Source organism: Ovis aries, chromosome 16, assembly GCF_016772045.2.
Source record: "Ovis aries strain OAR_USU_Benz2616 breed Rambouillet chromosome 16, ARS-UI_Ramb_v3.0, whole genome shotgun sequence".
In the NCBI taxonomy this organism is placed as follows: Eukaryota; Metazoa; Chordata; class Mammalia; order Artiodactyla; family Bovidae; genus Ovis; species Ovis aries.
Window position 1 is genome coordinate 14,818,881 of NC_056069.1, and position 12,760 is coordinate 14,831,640.

General features: G+C 36.9%; 1 protein-coding gene across 11 annotated transcripts in view; it reads right to left on the minus strand.

Annotated features, from left to right (window-relative positions):
* CWC27 (CWC27 spliceosome associated cyclophilin) overlaps window positions 1-12,760 on the minus strand; it is a 273,447-nt gene that overhangs the window by 256,606 nt on the left and 4,081 nt on the right. For all 11 annotated transcript variants that reach the window (XR_009596753.1, XR_006056495.1, XR_006056496.1 and 8 more), the window contains exon 2: window positions 4,928-5,024. Coding sequence is in view for 5 of the 11 variants with exons in the window: in XM_060400398.1 (XP_060256381.1) it covers window positions 4,928-5,024 (97 nt within the window). In the remaining 6 variants the exon portion in view is untranslated. The remainder of the gene's footprint in view (window positions 1-4,927; window positions 5,025-12,760) is intronic.

Below are 12,760 nucleotides of genomic sequence, written 5' to 3' on the forward strand. Positions count from 1 at the left end.
AGTGCTATTCTGAAGATTAAATAATATGGAGGCAACCTATAAATTCTCAAGTTCAACACAAATGTGAGATCAAGCTTTAATATTTCCACTTAAATTTGACAAATCCCTATTTAAATTTGAATATAAAACATACCCCAGCCTACATCAAAAAATAAAAATAATCCATTATGCCCATAATATGTAAGCAACAGTTTTTAGCACATGGTCAGATTTACTTTTTCAAAGGATCACTTAAACTCCAGTAAGTTACAAGGCTGGATAGAGAGCAACTGTTGTCCAATCAAAACACAACTATGGCTTATCTGGAGACACACAGATTCAAGAATTCTCTGGAACAGGATCTATTAAGACTCCACAATCTATTTGAGATGATGGAAGAGGGAAATGAAACAGGCTTTTATTGTGTTTTCAGATTTTAACATTACCCATCTTACCTTTTTGTACTTCCTATTAAGTCTTTCAGTGACGTTGGATTTTAACTTTAAACTTTTCTTTATTTTCCTAATTATATTCTTGTCAGATAAATGAAATTATTATAACATTATATATATTGAATATAAATTTTCTGTAGTTTCTCTACACTTTAATTTTGTATTCTATCATGCCTAAAATTCCAAATTTCCACATAATTTCTATATCCATTATTTCCACTTCCTTGTAATTTATTAATAATCACTGTTGAACTGTGCCTGCCTACCCACCTGCCAAAGCAGGAGACTTAAGAAACACGGGGTTCAATCCCTGAGTCAGGAAGATTCCCGGGAGTAGGACATGGCAACCCACTGCAATATTTTTGCTTAGAGAATCTGGTAGACAGAAGAGCCTGGTGGTTACGGTCCACAGAGCTGCAAAGAGTCAGACACGACTGAAGTAACTCAGCATGCATGCATGCACATTGAACTATGCACTTATAGCTTATCATGTGCTATAAAAGATCTTGCTGTTTGCGATGTTTGACGTCCTTCTTAAATGTTTATTTATCATTCAATTAGTATTTTGAAGAGGTCTTGCTATTTCATTATGTGTGTTAATAATATCCTCCTGAATTTTCTCCACTACTGAAAAAAGCAATTTATATGTATCTCAAATAGAAAATGAAGTTTCTATTTGGATGCTGAGTCTGCTACTGTCATTAAGTTTTGTATTTCTGGCTATAACAATGTATGGGTATAACAACATATTCTGACTAGTTATATTTCTGCTTAAGCACATATAGGAATTTACATTGCATTTTAAAATCATGTATATGTGTCTCTTAGAATTTTTTTGTGTTTACTTCTGCAAATATTATCTTTAATAACATTTTACTTAAAAGTTCTTTATGAGCTCTCTATTTTAGCCCATTGGGTTTTTTCAAACAAATATTTTAGTTTTGTAAAGATATTTCTTTTAACCTCTTACTATAATATTTAAATGTTTGTAACTTCTAAAGAATTTAAAACTCTTGCTAAAGGAGAAAGAGGATAAAAGATAACTGATGAAGCATGGACACTGAGGAGACATGGTTGAAGTAAAATTTCAAAAGAGTTAACAGTCACATAAAGTATAAAAATTTTGATGTTCCTGTTTACTTCTCTTTTTGCTCCCCATTTTGCTTTTCAAACCTAAAATTTTATTTCTTCCTCATTTTTCAGAAGAATTAATCAAATTATCAAAGATAACAAACTTCCCTTCTCTTCTTTAACCTACTTTTTAAACCTGTAATTTTTAAAAATTCTCACTCATTAAAAAAAAATTTTTTTTTGGTTATACCACATGGCATGTGGGATCTCAGTTTCTCAACCAGCAATCAAAGCTGCACCCCCTACACTGGAAGGGCAGGATCTTAACCACTGGATCACCAGGGAATTTCTGGAACATTTTCACATTTTTGAGTGTTCACCTAACTATCTTGCAAAGATCTGAAATCTAAGATTAAGTCTGTGTAACTGTAAATCTTTTGTTTTCATAAAGACTAAAAACTACCCCCAGACACAGAAAGACAAATAGTTAATTTTCTCACTTTTGTGTGGAACCTAAAATAAAGTTCAACTCACAGAAACAGAGAGTAGAATGATGGTTGCCAGAGGCTGGGGGGGATGGAAAAATTGGGAGATGATGGTCAAAAAGATACAAATTTTCAATTATAAGATGAGTAAGTTCTGGGGATCTAGTGCATGGTATGGTGATTATTGTACACTAGAAATTTTTATTAATAGAATTGTATATACTAGAAATGTGTACATATCATATTCTCACCACATACACACACAAAAAGGTAACTATGTGAGGTAACAGATATGTTACTTGATTATGGTAAACATTTCACAATGTATACATATATTAAATTATCACATTGTACATTATTTAAAAAATCATGTTGTACAACCTAAATGTATACAATTTTTGCCAATCAGACCTCAATAAAACTGGAAAAAAAAAAAAAAGAACTTCTCTTTAGCTGTAAACACCATTTTAGTTGAAGGCTGTATCTGAGGCTGTGCTCCCACTAGCTCGCATTTATTCATTTGCTCTTTAATTTTGGAAACCATGGCCTTTTTTTTTTTTTTAATATTGATATGACCATTATAAGATCTAGAATATTGTGATTTGTTTAAATCATATAAGCAGAGAATTAAAATGAGGCCCTCTGAATTAAATTTTTAAAACCCTGACTTTATTCATTTAGAAGCATCTTTATTTAAATTAGTTTTCTCAAGTTTCTTGTTAACCTTTGCAATAATAATTTTATTTCTCACCTTTTCAGTTAAAAGAATTGCTCTAGTTATTTTTTATTATTTTCCTTGTCTTTTTTCTTTCTACTTGTATTCTCATAAATAGGGAAATAATTTTATTGGTGTTGTGATTAAGTTTCATCATCACCTAACTTAAGAACCTTATTTCTTCTTTCATTGTTATATTATATCCAGATGTTTTCTGTTTCTTCTATTCACTTGGTCATGGATTATACTTTACCATTTATTCTTTCTAATGTTTTTATACTTTTGATCCTCTGTAAAATTTGAGCGTAATATTCTTCAAACTTCTTTCCAGAAAAAAATCTGACTTTTCTGTGTCTACTGTGTTTCTCAGTTCTGCAGACAGTTATTTGAGGCTTCTCTGACTGAACTACCTGTCTGACTCAATTTCCTTCCTGCCTGCCATAGTAATTAATAATGGTCTTTACAGATGTCTTATTTTCTCCTTTTCTTTTTTGTCAGCTCAATTTTTCTTTTCTTTTTTGAGGTGCTAAAGGAGGTTGTTTTGTTTTATTGTTTTGGTCTGGGTATTTTTATTCTTTAAATCTTCCACTGGGAATTCTCTCTCCAATTATCTATTTGGAGAGCTCTCACTGCACCCTACTACTGGTTATTCTGTATTTTCTTTCACATCTTGCTTTAGACTCAGAGTGCTGCTTTCTGATACCTTGATTAACCTTCTGTTTTCCTAAAAATCAGATATAATTTAGGACAATGATTTGCCACCACTGGAGATATCTGAAACTATACGCAATGTATACTGAAAGTAAGCATGTTATAAATGTTAGGGATATTTAGCTCTAAAAGGGAATATTCTAAAGGGGAAAACACCCAAGTGACTGTAATTCTGTAAAGTTTGTTTAAAAGAAAGATAGTCACTTTATTACTCAAATCTAAGAGTTACTAGTAATATCATCACTGAATGTTGGATGGAAGGCTTTATGAAGCAAACAAAATTTTTAATACACATGAAAAAGTGGATTGGGAATTCCCTGGTAGGATTAACTGGGTGGTTTAACTGGGGCCCCAGGATTTACCCCAGCCCTGGTCAGGGAACTAACATCCCACAAGCGACACCACATGGACAAAAAAACAGAAGAACGAGTGAGTTAACTTGAACAGAAAAAGAAGGGAAGAGAAAGTATTCCAAAAAGGCATGTGAGGATATGAGATTTCAAGAAATGAAGGAGGTTATGAGTGGAAATGGGAAGGACCTGCTCAGGAAATAAAGGTAATAGTCAACTGAGACCACATGGTTATTCAGTGCAATGAAAAATGAAGCTGGAAAACTAGGAAGCCAAGCTGCCTGAGGATTTAACTACCAGATGAATTAAAGAGATCAAAGATAAGAAAATGGAAGACCAGGTAAGAGGCAATTACAATCACACAGTTAAGGCAGTTTGGGGAAGAAACTGGTAAATTTGGTTTTATACTATTTGAGTTGTAGCTGACAGTAGAAGATTTGAGTAGAAAAGTCCACTAGGCAATCAGATATATAAATTAGAGTTCAAAAGAGGAGAAATGGTTGGAATTCTACATTTGATGGTTACATGGTTGGAAGTTAGCTCAGTTGGTAAAGAATCCACCTGCAATGAAGGAGACCCCAATTCAATTCCTGAGTGGGGAAGATCTACTGGAGAAGGGACAGGCTACCCACTCCAGTATTCTTGGGCTTCCCTTGTGGCTCAGCTGGTGAAGAATCCGCCAGCAATGTGGGAGACCTGGGTTCGATCCCTGGGTTGGGAAGATACCCTGCAGAAGGGAAAGGCTACCCACTCCAGTATTCTTGCCTGGAGAATTCCATGGACTATACAGTCCATGGGGTTGCAAAGAGTCAGACATAACTGAGTGACTTTCACAACTTTCACTTTCACAGGTTGGAAATAACAGTTGAAGAAAAAAGAACTAAAGCATCTTAGGGAGTACCCACTTTTAGAGGATGAAAGAAAGAAGTGAGATAAATTTCTGTTAAAGATGCAGAGATTTACTGACTGGTGGCGGGGGATTGGAGGGATTTTATCTCCTCTCTCAATCTCCTGACACACAGCTCAAACCCACATTGCTTATACCAACTCTGATCATTCATTACCACTATTTAACATGAGTCTTCAATGTTGTAGGAAAATACATTGCAATTTTTAAATTAACAAAATTTCTTTTACAGAATAAAATTCAAGAATTATGATTACCTTCCAAACAAAGCTGGATGAAATTTCTGCATGCTTTAGGAGCTTCTTTTGACCACAACTCTATATCAATATCTCCAGCTGTAGTTTTCAATAAAACCTGTAGAAAGCACATAAAATCATTAAGTTATCATTTTGCTTCATAATGAGTTTATTGGCTGCTCAACATAAAGTATTCACTACTGAATTCTCAATTTTAAAACAAAAATAAGAAACTTTGCTTGGTTTCTGTTGTTATACTTAAAAACTTCAAATAATCAGTACAAGTTACTCTACTATCTTTTAAATACTATTTTCAGAAATAATTTATGCTTTCAGGAAAAAATATTTTTTAATCACAGAAACAACTGCATTCATTTAAACATCAATACTGTAAATTTGCTTTAATTTTAAAAGTTTTCCACATTTCTTCCAATAAAATTGGTATAACAAACTAAGACATTAAAGAACAATGATCCCATGAAACTACATCACTAAAAGATGATTTTCCAATTATCTTTTAACATATGAACAGTTGACCTCTTCACTCACAATCACGCCATTTCTAACTTACAAAGGAACATTCTTAATCCAATTCTGGGTTGTATATTTGGGATCAAACCTGTGTCTCCTGTGTCTACTGCACTGGCAGGTGGATTTGTTACCACTGAGCCACCAGGGAAGCCCCTTAAAATTACTACTAAAATTACAGTAAATGAAATCCGTTGAGAGTCTTCTTTCCACAGCTTATGAAGGCAGTTACTCCTTGGTGCAAGCAGCAATCTTGCAGGAACCAAAATCCCTACTGAGTCCACAGGAAGAAACAGCTTATAAGTCTTATTAATAAGCACAAACAGCCACAAAGAACAGAAAGCTCTAAATCTGAACACCCTGGCACAGCTGAATCCAACTGCTCTAGTATCACCTCCCCCACACACCAGCCCTCAGTGTACCAAAGCAGAACAGAGTCCACTGTCAATCGCTGACTAATGGTCCAGGACACATGACCATCACCATCACTTTTGCTACAACTGCCTTTTAGTTTCTACTTCAGAAGCCCAAATTACACTGCCATAATTTATATAACATTGATGAATGTATTGTATCTTTTTGAGCTTTTACTGGCTACATAGTTCTCTTATAATTATGCACCTGGGGGTGGAGGAGGAGACAATATCTATACTGTTCAGTTCAGTTGCTCAGTTGTGTCCGACTCTTTGCGACCCCATGAATCGCAGCACGCCAGGCCTCCCTGTCCATCACCAACTCCCGGAGTTCACTCAAACTCATATCCATCGAGTCCATGATGCCATGCAGCCATCTCATCCTCTGTCGTCCCCTTCTCCTCCTGCCCCCAATCCCTCCCAGCATCAGGGTCTTTTCCAATGAGTCAACACTTCGCATGAGGTGGCCAAAGTACTGGAGTTTCAGCTTTAGCATCATTCCTTCCAAAGAATACCCAGGACCAATGTCCTTTAGAATGAACTGGTTGGATCTCCTTGCAGTCCAAGGGACCCTCAAGAGTCTTCTCTAACACCACAGTTCAAACACATCAATTCTTCGGCGCTCAGCTTTCTTCACAGTCCAACTCTCACATCCATACATGACTACTGGAAAAATCATAGACTTGACTAGACGGACCTTTGTTGGCAAAGTAATGCCTCTGCTTTTGAATATGCTATCTAGGTTGGTCATAACTTTCCTTCCAAAGAGTAAGCGTTTTTTAATTTCATGGCTGCAATCACCATCTGCAGTGATTTTGGAGCCCCAAAAAATCTATACTGTAGTAGATTTTTAAAAGTTATGACCAACCTAGATAGTATATTCAAAAGCAGAGACATTACTTTACCGACTAAGGTCCGTCTAGTCAAGGCTATGGTTTTCCTGTGGTCATGTATGGATGCGAGAGTTGGACTGTGAAGAAGGCTGAGCGCCGAAGAATTGATGCGTTTCAACTGTGGTGTTAGAGAAGACTCTTGAGGGTCCCTTGGACTGCAAGGAGATCCAACAAGTCCATTCTGAAGGAGATCAGTCCTGGGTATTCTTTGGAAGGAATGATGCTAAAGCTGAAGCTCCAGTACTTTGGCCACCTCATGAGAAGAGCTGACTCATTGGAAAAGACTCTGATGCTGAAGAGATTGGGGGCAGGAGGAGAAGGGGACGGCAGAGGATGAGATGGCTGGATGGCATCACGGACTCAATGAACGTGAGTCTGAGTGAACTCCAGGAGATGGTGATGGACAGGGAGGCCTGGCGTGCTGCGATTCATGGGGTCGCAAAGAGTTGGACACAACTGACCGACTGAACTGAACTGAACTGAACCCTTAAAGAAATATAAAAGAACCAAAAGTACTAAGGTGCATGATTTTCTCAATCCTTACACTTTCTCTACAAAAAGAAGGGGGTATTTGTTGAGTGCCTCCCATGTGCCAGCTTCTGTGCCAGACACTTTATATATCCTATCTCACTTGATCCTCATCTGCAAGGTAGGTATCATTATTCTTATTTTATTTATGAAGAATCAGAGATTCAGACAAAGTCAATTTATCCAGGGTCTACAGTGAACACACTTAAACCAAAGGCTTTCTAATGCAAAGCCCATGCTTCTTCTATCTCACCATACTGCCTCCACAAAGTCCTCCATAAATTCCATACTATGCTGGAAAAAAAACGTCCATCAAACTCTAGGGCACCATCACATGTTGCAAAATAAATCTCCAAGTTACCCTGGTCACAAATGATTTGAGTAGAGAACAATGCCTAAGTCAAAAGCACTCACATATTGCTTTGCATATAAGCATATGCAGGCACACCTCTGAGACATCACAGGTTTGGTTTCCCACCACTACAACGAAGTGAATATTGCAAAAAAGTGAGCCACATAAAGTCTTTGGTTTCTCAGTGCATACAGAAGTTATGTTTACTCTACACTGTATGCAACAGCATTATGTCTGAAAAGACAAAGTGCAAACCTTAATTTTTAAATACTTTATTATTAAAAACTGCCAATCTACATGTAAGCCTTTAGTGAATCATAATCTTTTCACTGGTGGGGGGCTTAAAATGTTGCAAGAATTACCCAAATGTGACCCAAAGACACAAAGTGAACAAATGCTGTTGGAAAAATGCTAAGAGGCTTGCTGTTATATGCATAAGTGCATCAGTTTGCTGTATACCTGAAACTAACACAACATTGTACATCAACTATACTTCAGTTAAAAAAAAAAATTAACTGAACAACCAATGGATCATTAAAGAAATCAAAGAAAAAAAGATACCTAGGGACAGAAATACCACATACCAAACCTTATGGGGTACAACAAAAGTGTTTCTAAGAGAGAAGGTCATAGCAATACGGGCCAAACTCAAGAAACAAGACAATCTAAAACAATCTAACTTTACACCTAGATGAACTAGAAAAAGATGAACAAATGAAGTCAAGGGTTGGTAGAAGAAAGGAAATAATAAAGAACACAGTATAAATGATTTAGAAACTAAAAAACAATAGACAAGATCAATGAAGCTAATGGCTAGCTCTTTGAAAAGATAAACAAAACTGACAAAACTTTAGCTACACTCACAAAGAAAAAGAGGGCTCAAATAAGTAAAATTAGAAATGAAAAAGAAATTACAACTGATACCATACAAATAGAAAGGAGCACAGAGATACTCTGAACAATTATATGCCAACAAATTGGACAACCTAGAAAAAAATGGAAAAATTACTAAAAACATACAATCTTCCATGACTGAATCATGAAAAAATAGAAAATCTAAATAGATTACTAGTAAAGAGATCGAATCAGTAATCAAAAACTGCCAACAAAAGCACAGGATCAGATGGCTTCACTGATGAATTCTACCAAACATTCAAAGAGTAAATATCTATCCTTCTTAAACTAATTTAACAAAGCTAGCATTATCCTGATACCAAAATCAAAGACACCACAAAACAAAATTACTAGAGCTAATCAATGAACATAGTAAAGTTGCAGGATATAAAGTTAACACAGAGAGATCCCTTGCATTCCTATACACTAACAAGGAGAAAACAGAAAGAGAAATGAAGGAAACAATTCCATTTACCACTGCAATGAAAAGAATAAAATACTTAGGAGTAAATCTACCTAAAGAAACAAAAGACCTATATATAGAAAACTATAAAACACTGGTTAAAGAAATCAAAGATCACACAGAAAGAGAAATATACCATGTTCATGGATCAGAAAAATCAATATAGTGAAAATGAGGATACTACCCAAAGCAATTTATAGATTCAATGTAATCCCTATCAAGCTACCAATGGTATTTTTCACAGAACTAAAACAAATAAATTCACAATTTGTATGGAAATACAAAAAACCTCGAATAGCCAAAGCAATCTTGAGAAAGAAGAATGGAACCGGAGGAATCAACCTGCCTGACTTCAGGCTCTACTATAAAGCTACAGTCATCAAGACAGTATGGTTCTGACACAAAGACAGAAATATAGATCAATGGAATAAAACAGAAAGCCCAGAGATAAATCCACGCACCTATGGACACCTATCTTTGACACAGGAGACAAGAATATATACTGGAGAAAAGACAATCTCTTTAACAAGTGGTGCTGGGAAAACTGGTCAACCACTTGTAAAGGAATGAAACTAGAACACTTTCTAACACCATACACAAAAATAAACTCAAAATAAATTAAAGATCTAAGTGTAAAACCAGAAAGTATAAAACTGCTAGAGAAAAATATAGGCAAAACACTCTCTGACATAAATCACAGCAGTATCCTCTGTGACCCACCTCCCAGAGTAATGGAAATAAAAGCGAAAATAAACAAATGAGACCTAATTAAACTTAAAAGCTTTTGCACAACAAAGGAAACTATAAGCAAGCTGAAAAGCCAGCCTTCAGAATGAGAGAAAATACTGGCAAAAGAAGCAACTGACAAAGAATTAATCTCAAAAATATATAAGCAACTCCTGCAGCTCAATTCCAGAAAAATAAACAACCCAATCAAAAAATGGGCCAAAGAACTAAGCAGACATTTCTCCAAAGAAGACATACAGATGGCTAACAAATACATGAAAAGATGCTCAACATCATTCATTAACAGAGAAATGCAAATCAAAACCACAATGAGGTACATCTCACAATAGTCAGAATGGCTGCTATCAAAAAGTCTACAAACAATATCCTGGAAAGAGTGCAGAGAAAAGGCAGCCCTCTTACACTGTTGGTGGGAATGCAAACTAGTACAGCCACTATGGAGATCAGTGTGGAGATTCCTTAAAAAACTGGAAATAGAACTGCCAGATGACCCAGAAATCTCACTGCTGGGCATACACACTGAGGCAACCAGAATTGAAAGAGACACATGTACCCCAATGTTCACTGCAGCACTGTTTATAATAGCCAGGACATGGAAGCAACCTAGATGTCCATCAGCACATGAATGGATAAGAAAACTGCTGCTACTGCTAAGTCACTTCAGTCGTGTCCGACTCTGTGCGACCGCATAGACGGCAGCCCACCAGGCTCCCCCATCCCTGGGAATCTCCAGGCAGGAACACTGGAGTGGGCTGCCACTTCCTTCTCCGATGCAGGAAAGTGAAAAGTGAAAGTAGTCACTCAGTCGTGTCCAATCCTCAGCGACCCCATGGACTGCAGCCTTCCAGGCTACTCCGCCCATGGGATTTTCCAGGCAAGAGTACTGGAGTGGGTTGCCATTGCCTTCTGTGAAGAAAGCTACATATACACAATGGAATATTACTCAGCCATTAAAAAGAATGCATTTGAATCAGTTCTAACAAGGCAGATGAAACTAGAACCTATTATACAGAATGCAGTAAGTCAGAAAGAAAAATACTAATTAGTATACTAACGCATATATATGGAATTTAGAAAGATGGTATCAATGACCCTATATACGAGACAGCAAAGGAGACACAGATGTAAAGAACAGTCTTTTGGACTCTGTGGGAGAGGGAGAGAGTGGGATGATTTGAGAGGGTAGCATTGAAACATGTATATTATCATATGTGAAGTGGATCACCGGTCCAGGTTCAATGTATGAGATAGGGTGCTCAGGGCTGGTGCCCTGGGATGACCCTGGGGGATAGGATGGGGAGGGAGCTGGGAGGGATGTTCTGGATGGGGAACACATGTGCACCTGAGGCTGATTCATGTCGATGTATGGCAAAACCCACTACATTATTGTAAAGTAATTAGCCTCCAATTAAAATAAATAAATCAATTAGAAAAAATAAATCAACAACAACAACAACAAAAATAAAGGCCAGAAAGTAAAAGGAAAAAAGAAGTCCATACTACCCAAATAATCTATACATTTAGTGTAATCCCTATCAAAACTCCAATGGCATTTTTCACAGAACTAGGACAAATAATCCTAAAATTTGTATGGAACCACAAAAGACCCCAAATGGACAAAGAAAGCTTGAGAAAGAATAACAAATCCAGAGGTATCATGCTCCCTAATTTCAAATTATACTACAAAACTATAGCAATCAAAACAGAATAGTATTGGTGTAAAAAACAGAGGCATAGATCAATGGAACAGAATGGAAAGCTCAGAAATAAGACCACACTTTCATGGTTAATTAGTTTACCATGTCACCCTGCTTATTTAACTTATATGCAGAGTACATCATGAGAAACGCTGGAGTGGAAGAAACACAAGCTGGAATCAAGATTGCTGGGAGAAATATCAATAACCTCAGATAGGCAGATGACACCACCCTTATGGCAGAAAGTGAAGAGGAGATAAAAAGCCTCTTGATGAAAGTGAAAGAGGGGAGTGAAAAAGTTGGCTTAAAGCTCAACATTCAGAAAACAAAGATCATGGCATCCGGTCCCATCACTTCATGAGAAATAGATGGGGAAACAGTAGAAACGGTGTCAGACTTTATTTTTTTGGGCTCCAGAATCACTGCAGATGGTGACTGCAGCCATGAAATTAAAAGATGCTTACTCCTTGGAAGAAAAGTTATGACCAACCTAGATAGCATATTCAAAAGCAGAGACATTACTTTGCCGACTAAGGTCCATCTAGTCAAGGCTATGGTTTTTCCAGTGGTCATGTATGGATGTGAGAGTTGGACTGTGAAGAAGGCTGAGTGCCAAAAAATTGATGCTTTTGAACTGTGATGTTGGAGAAGACTCTTGAGAGCCCCTTGGACTGCAAGGAGATCCAACCAGTCCATTCTGAAGGAGATCAACACTGGAATTTCTTTGGAAGAATGATGCTAAAGCTGAAACTCCAGTACTTTGGCCACCTCATGAGAAGAGTTGACTCATTGGAAAAGACTCTGATGCTGGGACGGATTGGGTGCAGGAGGAGAAGGGGATGACAGAGGATGAGATGGCTGGATGGCATCACGGACTCGATGGACTTGAGTCTGAGTGAACTCCGGGAGATGGTGATGAACAGGGAGGCCTGGCGTGCTGCGATTCATGGGGTTGCAAAGAGTCGGACACGACTGAGCAACTGAACTGAACTGATGGAGGCAAGAATGCATAATGGGGATAGGTACTCTCTTCAAAAATCTATCCTGGGTGGGGGAGGGGTGTTCATGTTTGGGAACGCATGTATGAATTAAAGATTTTAAAATTAAGAAAATAAAAAACTAAAAAAAAAAAAAAATCTATCCTGGGAAAACTGAACAGCTGCAAGTAAAAGAGTGAAACTAGACCACTATCATATACTATATATAAAAACAAACTCAAAGTGGACTCAAGACTTGAATGCAAAATCTGAAACCATAAATATTCCAGAATAAAAGATAGGCAGTAAGCGCCTATAGTACTGGTCTTAGCAAATTGCTTTTTTTTTTTTTTTAATGAGAT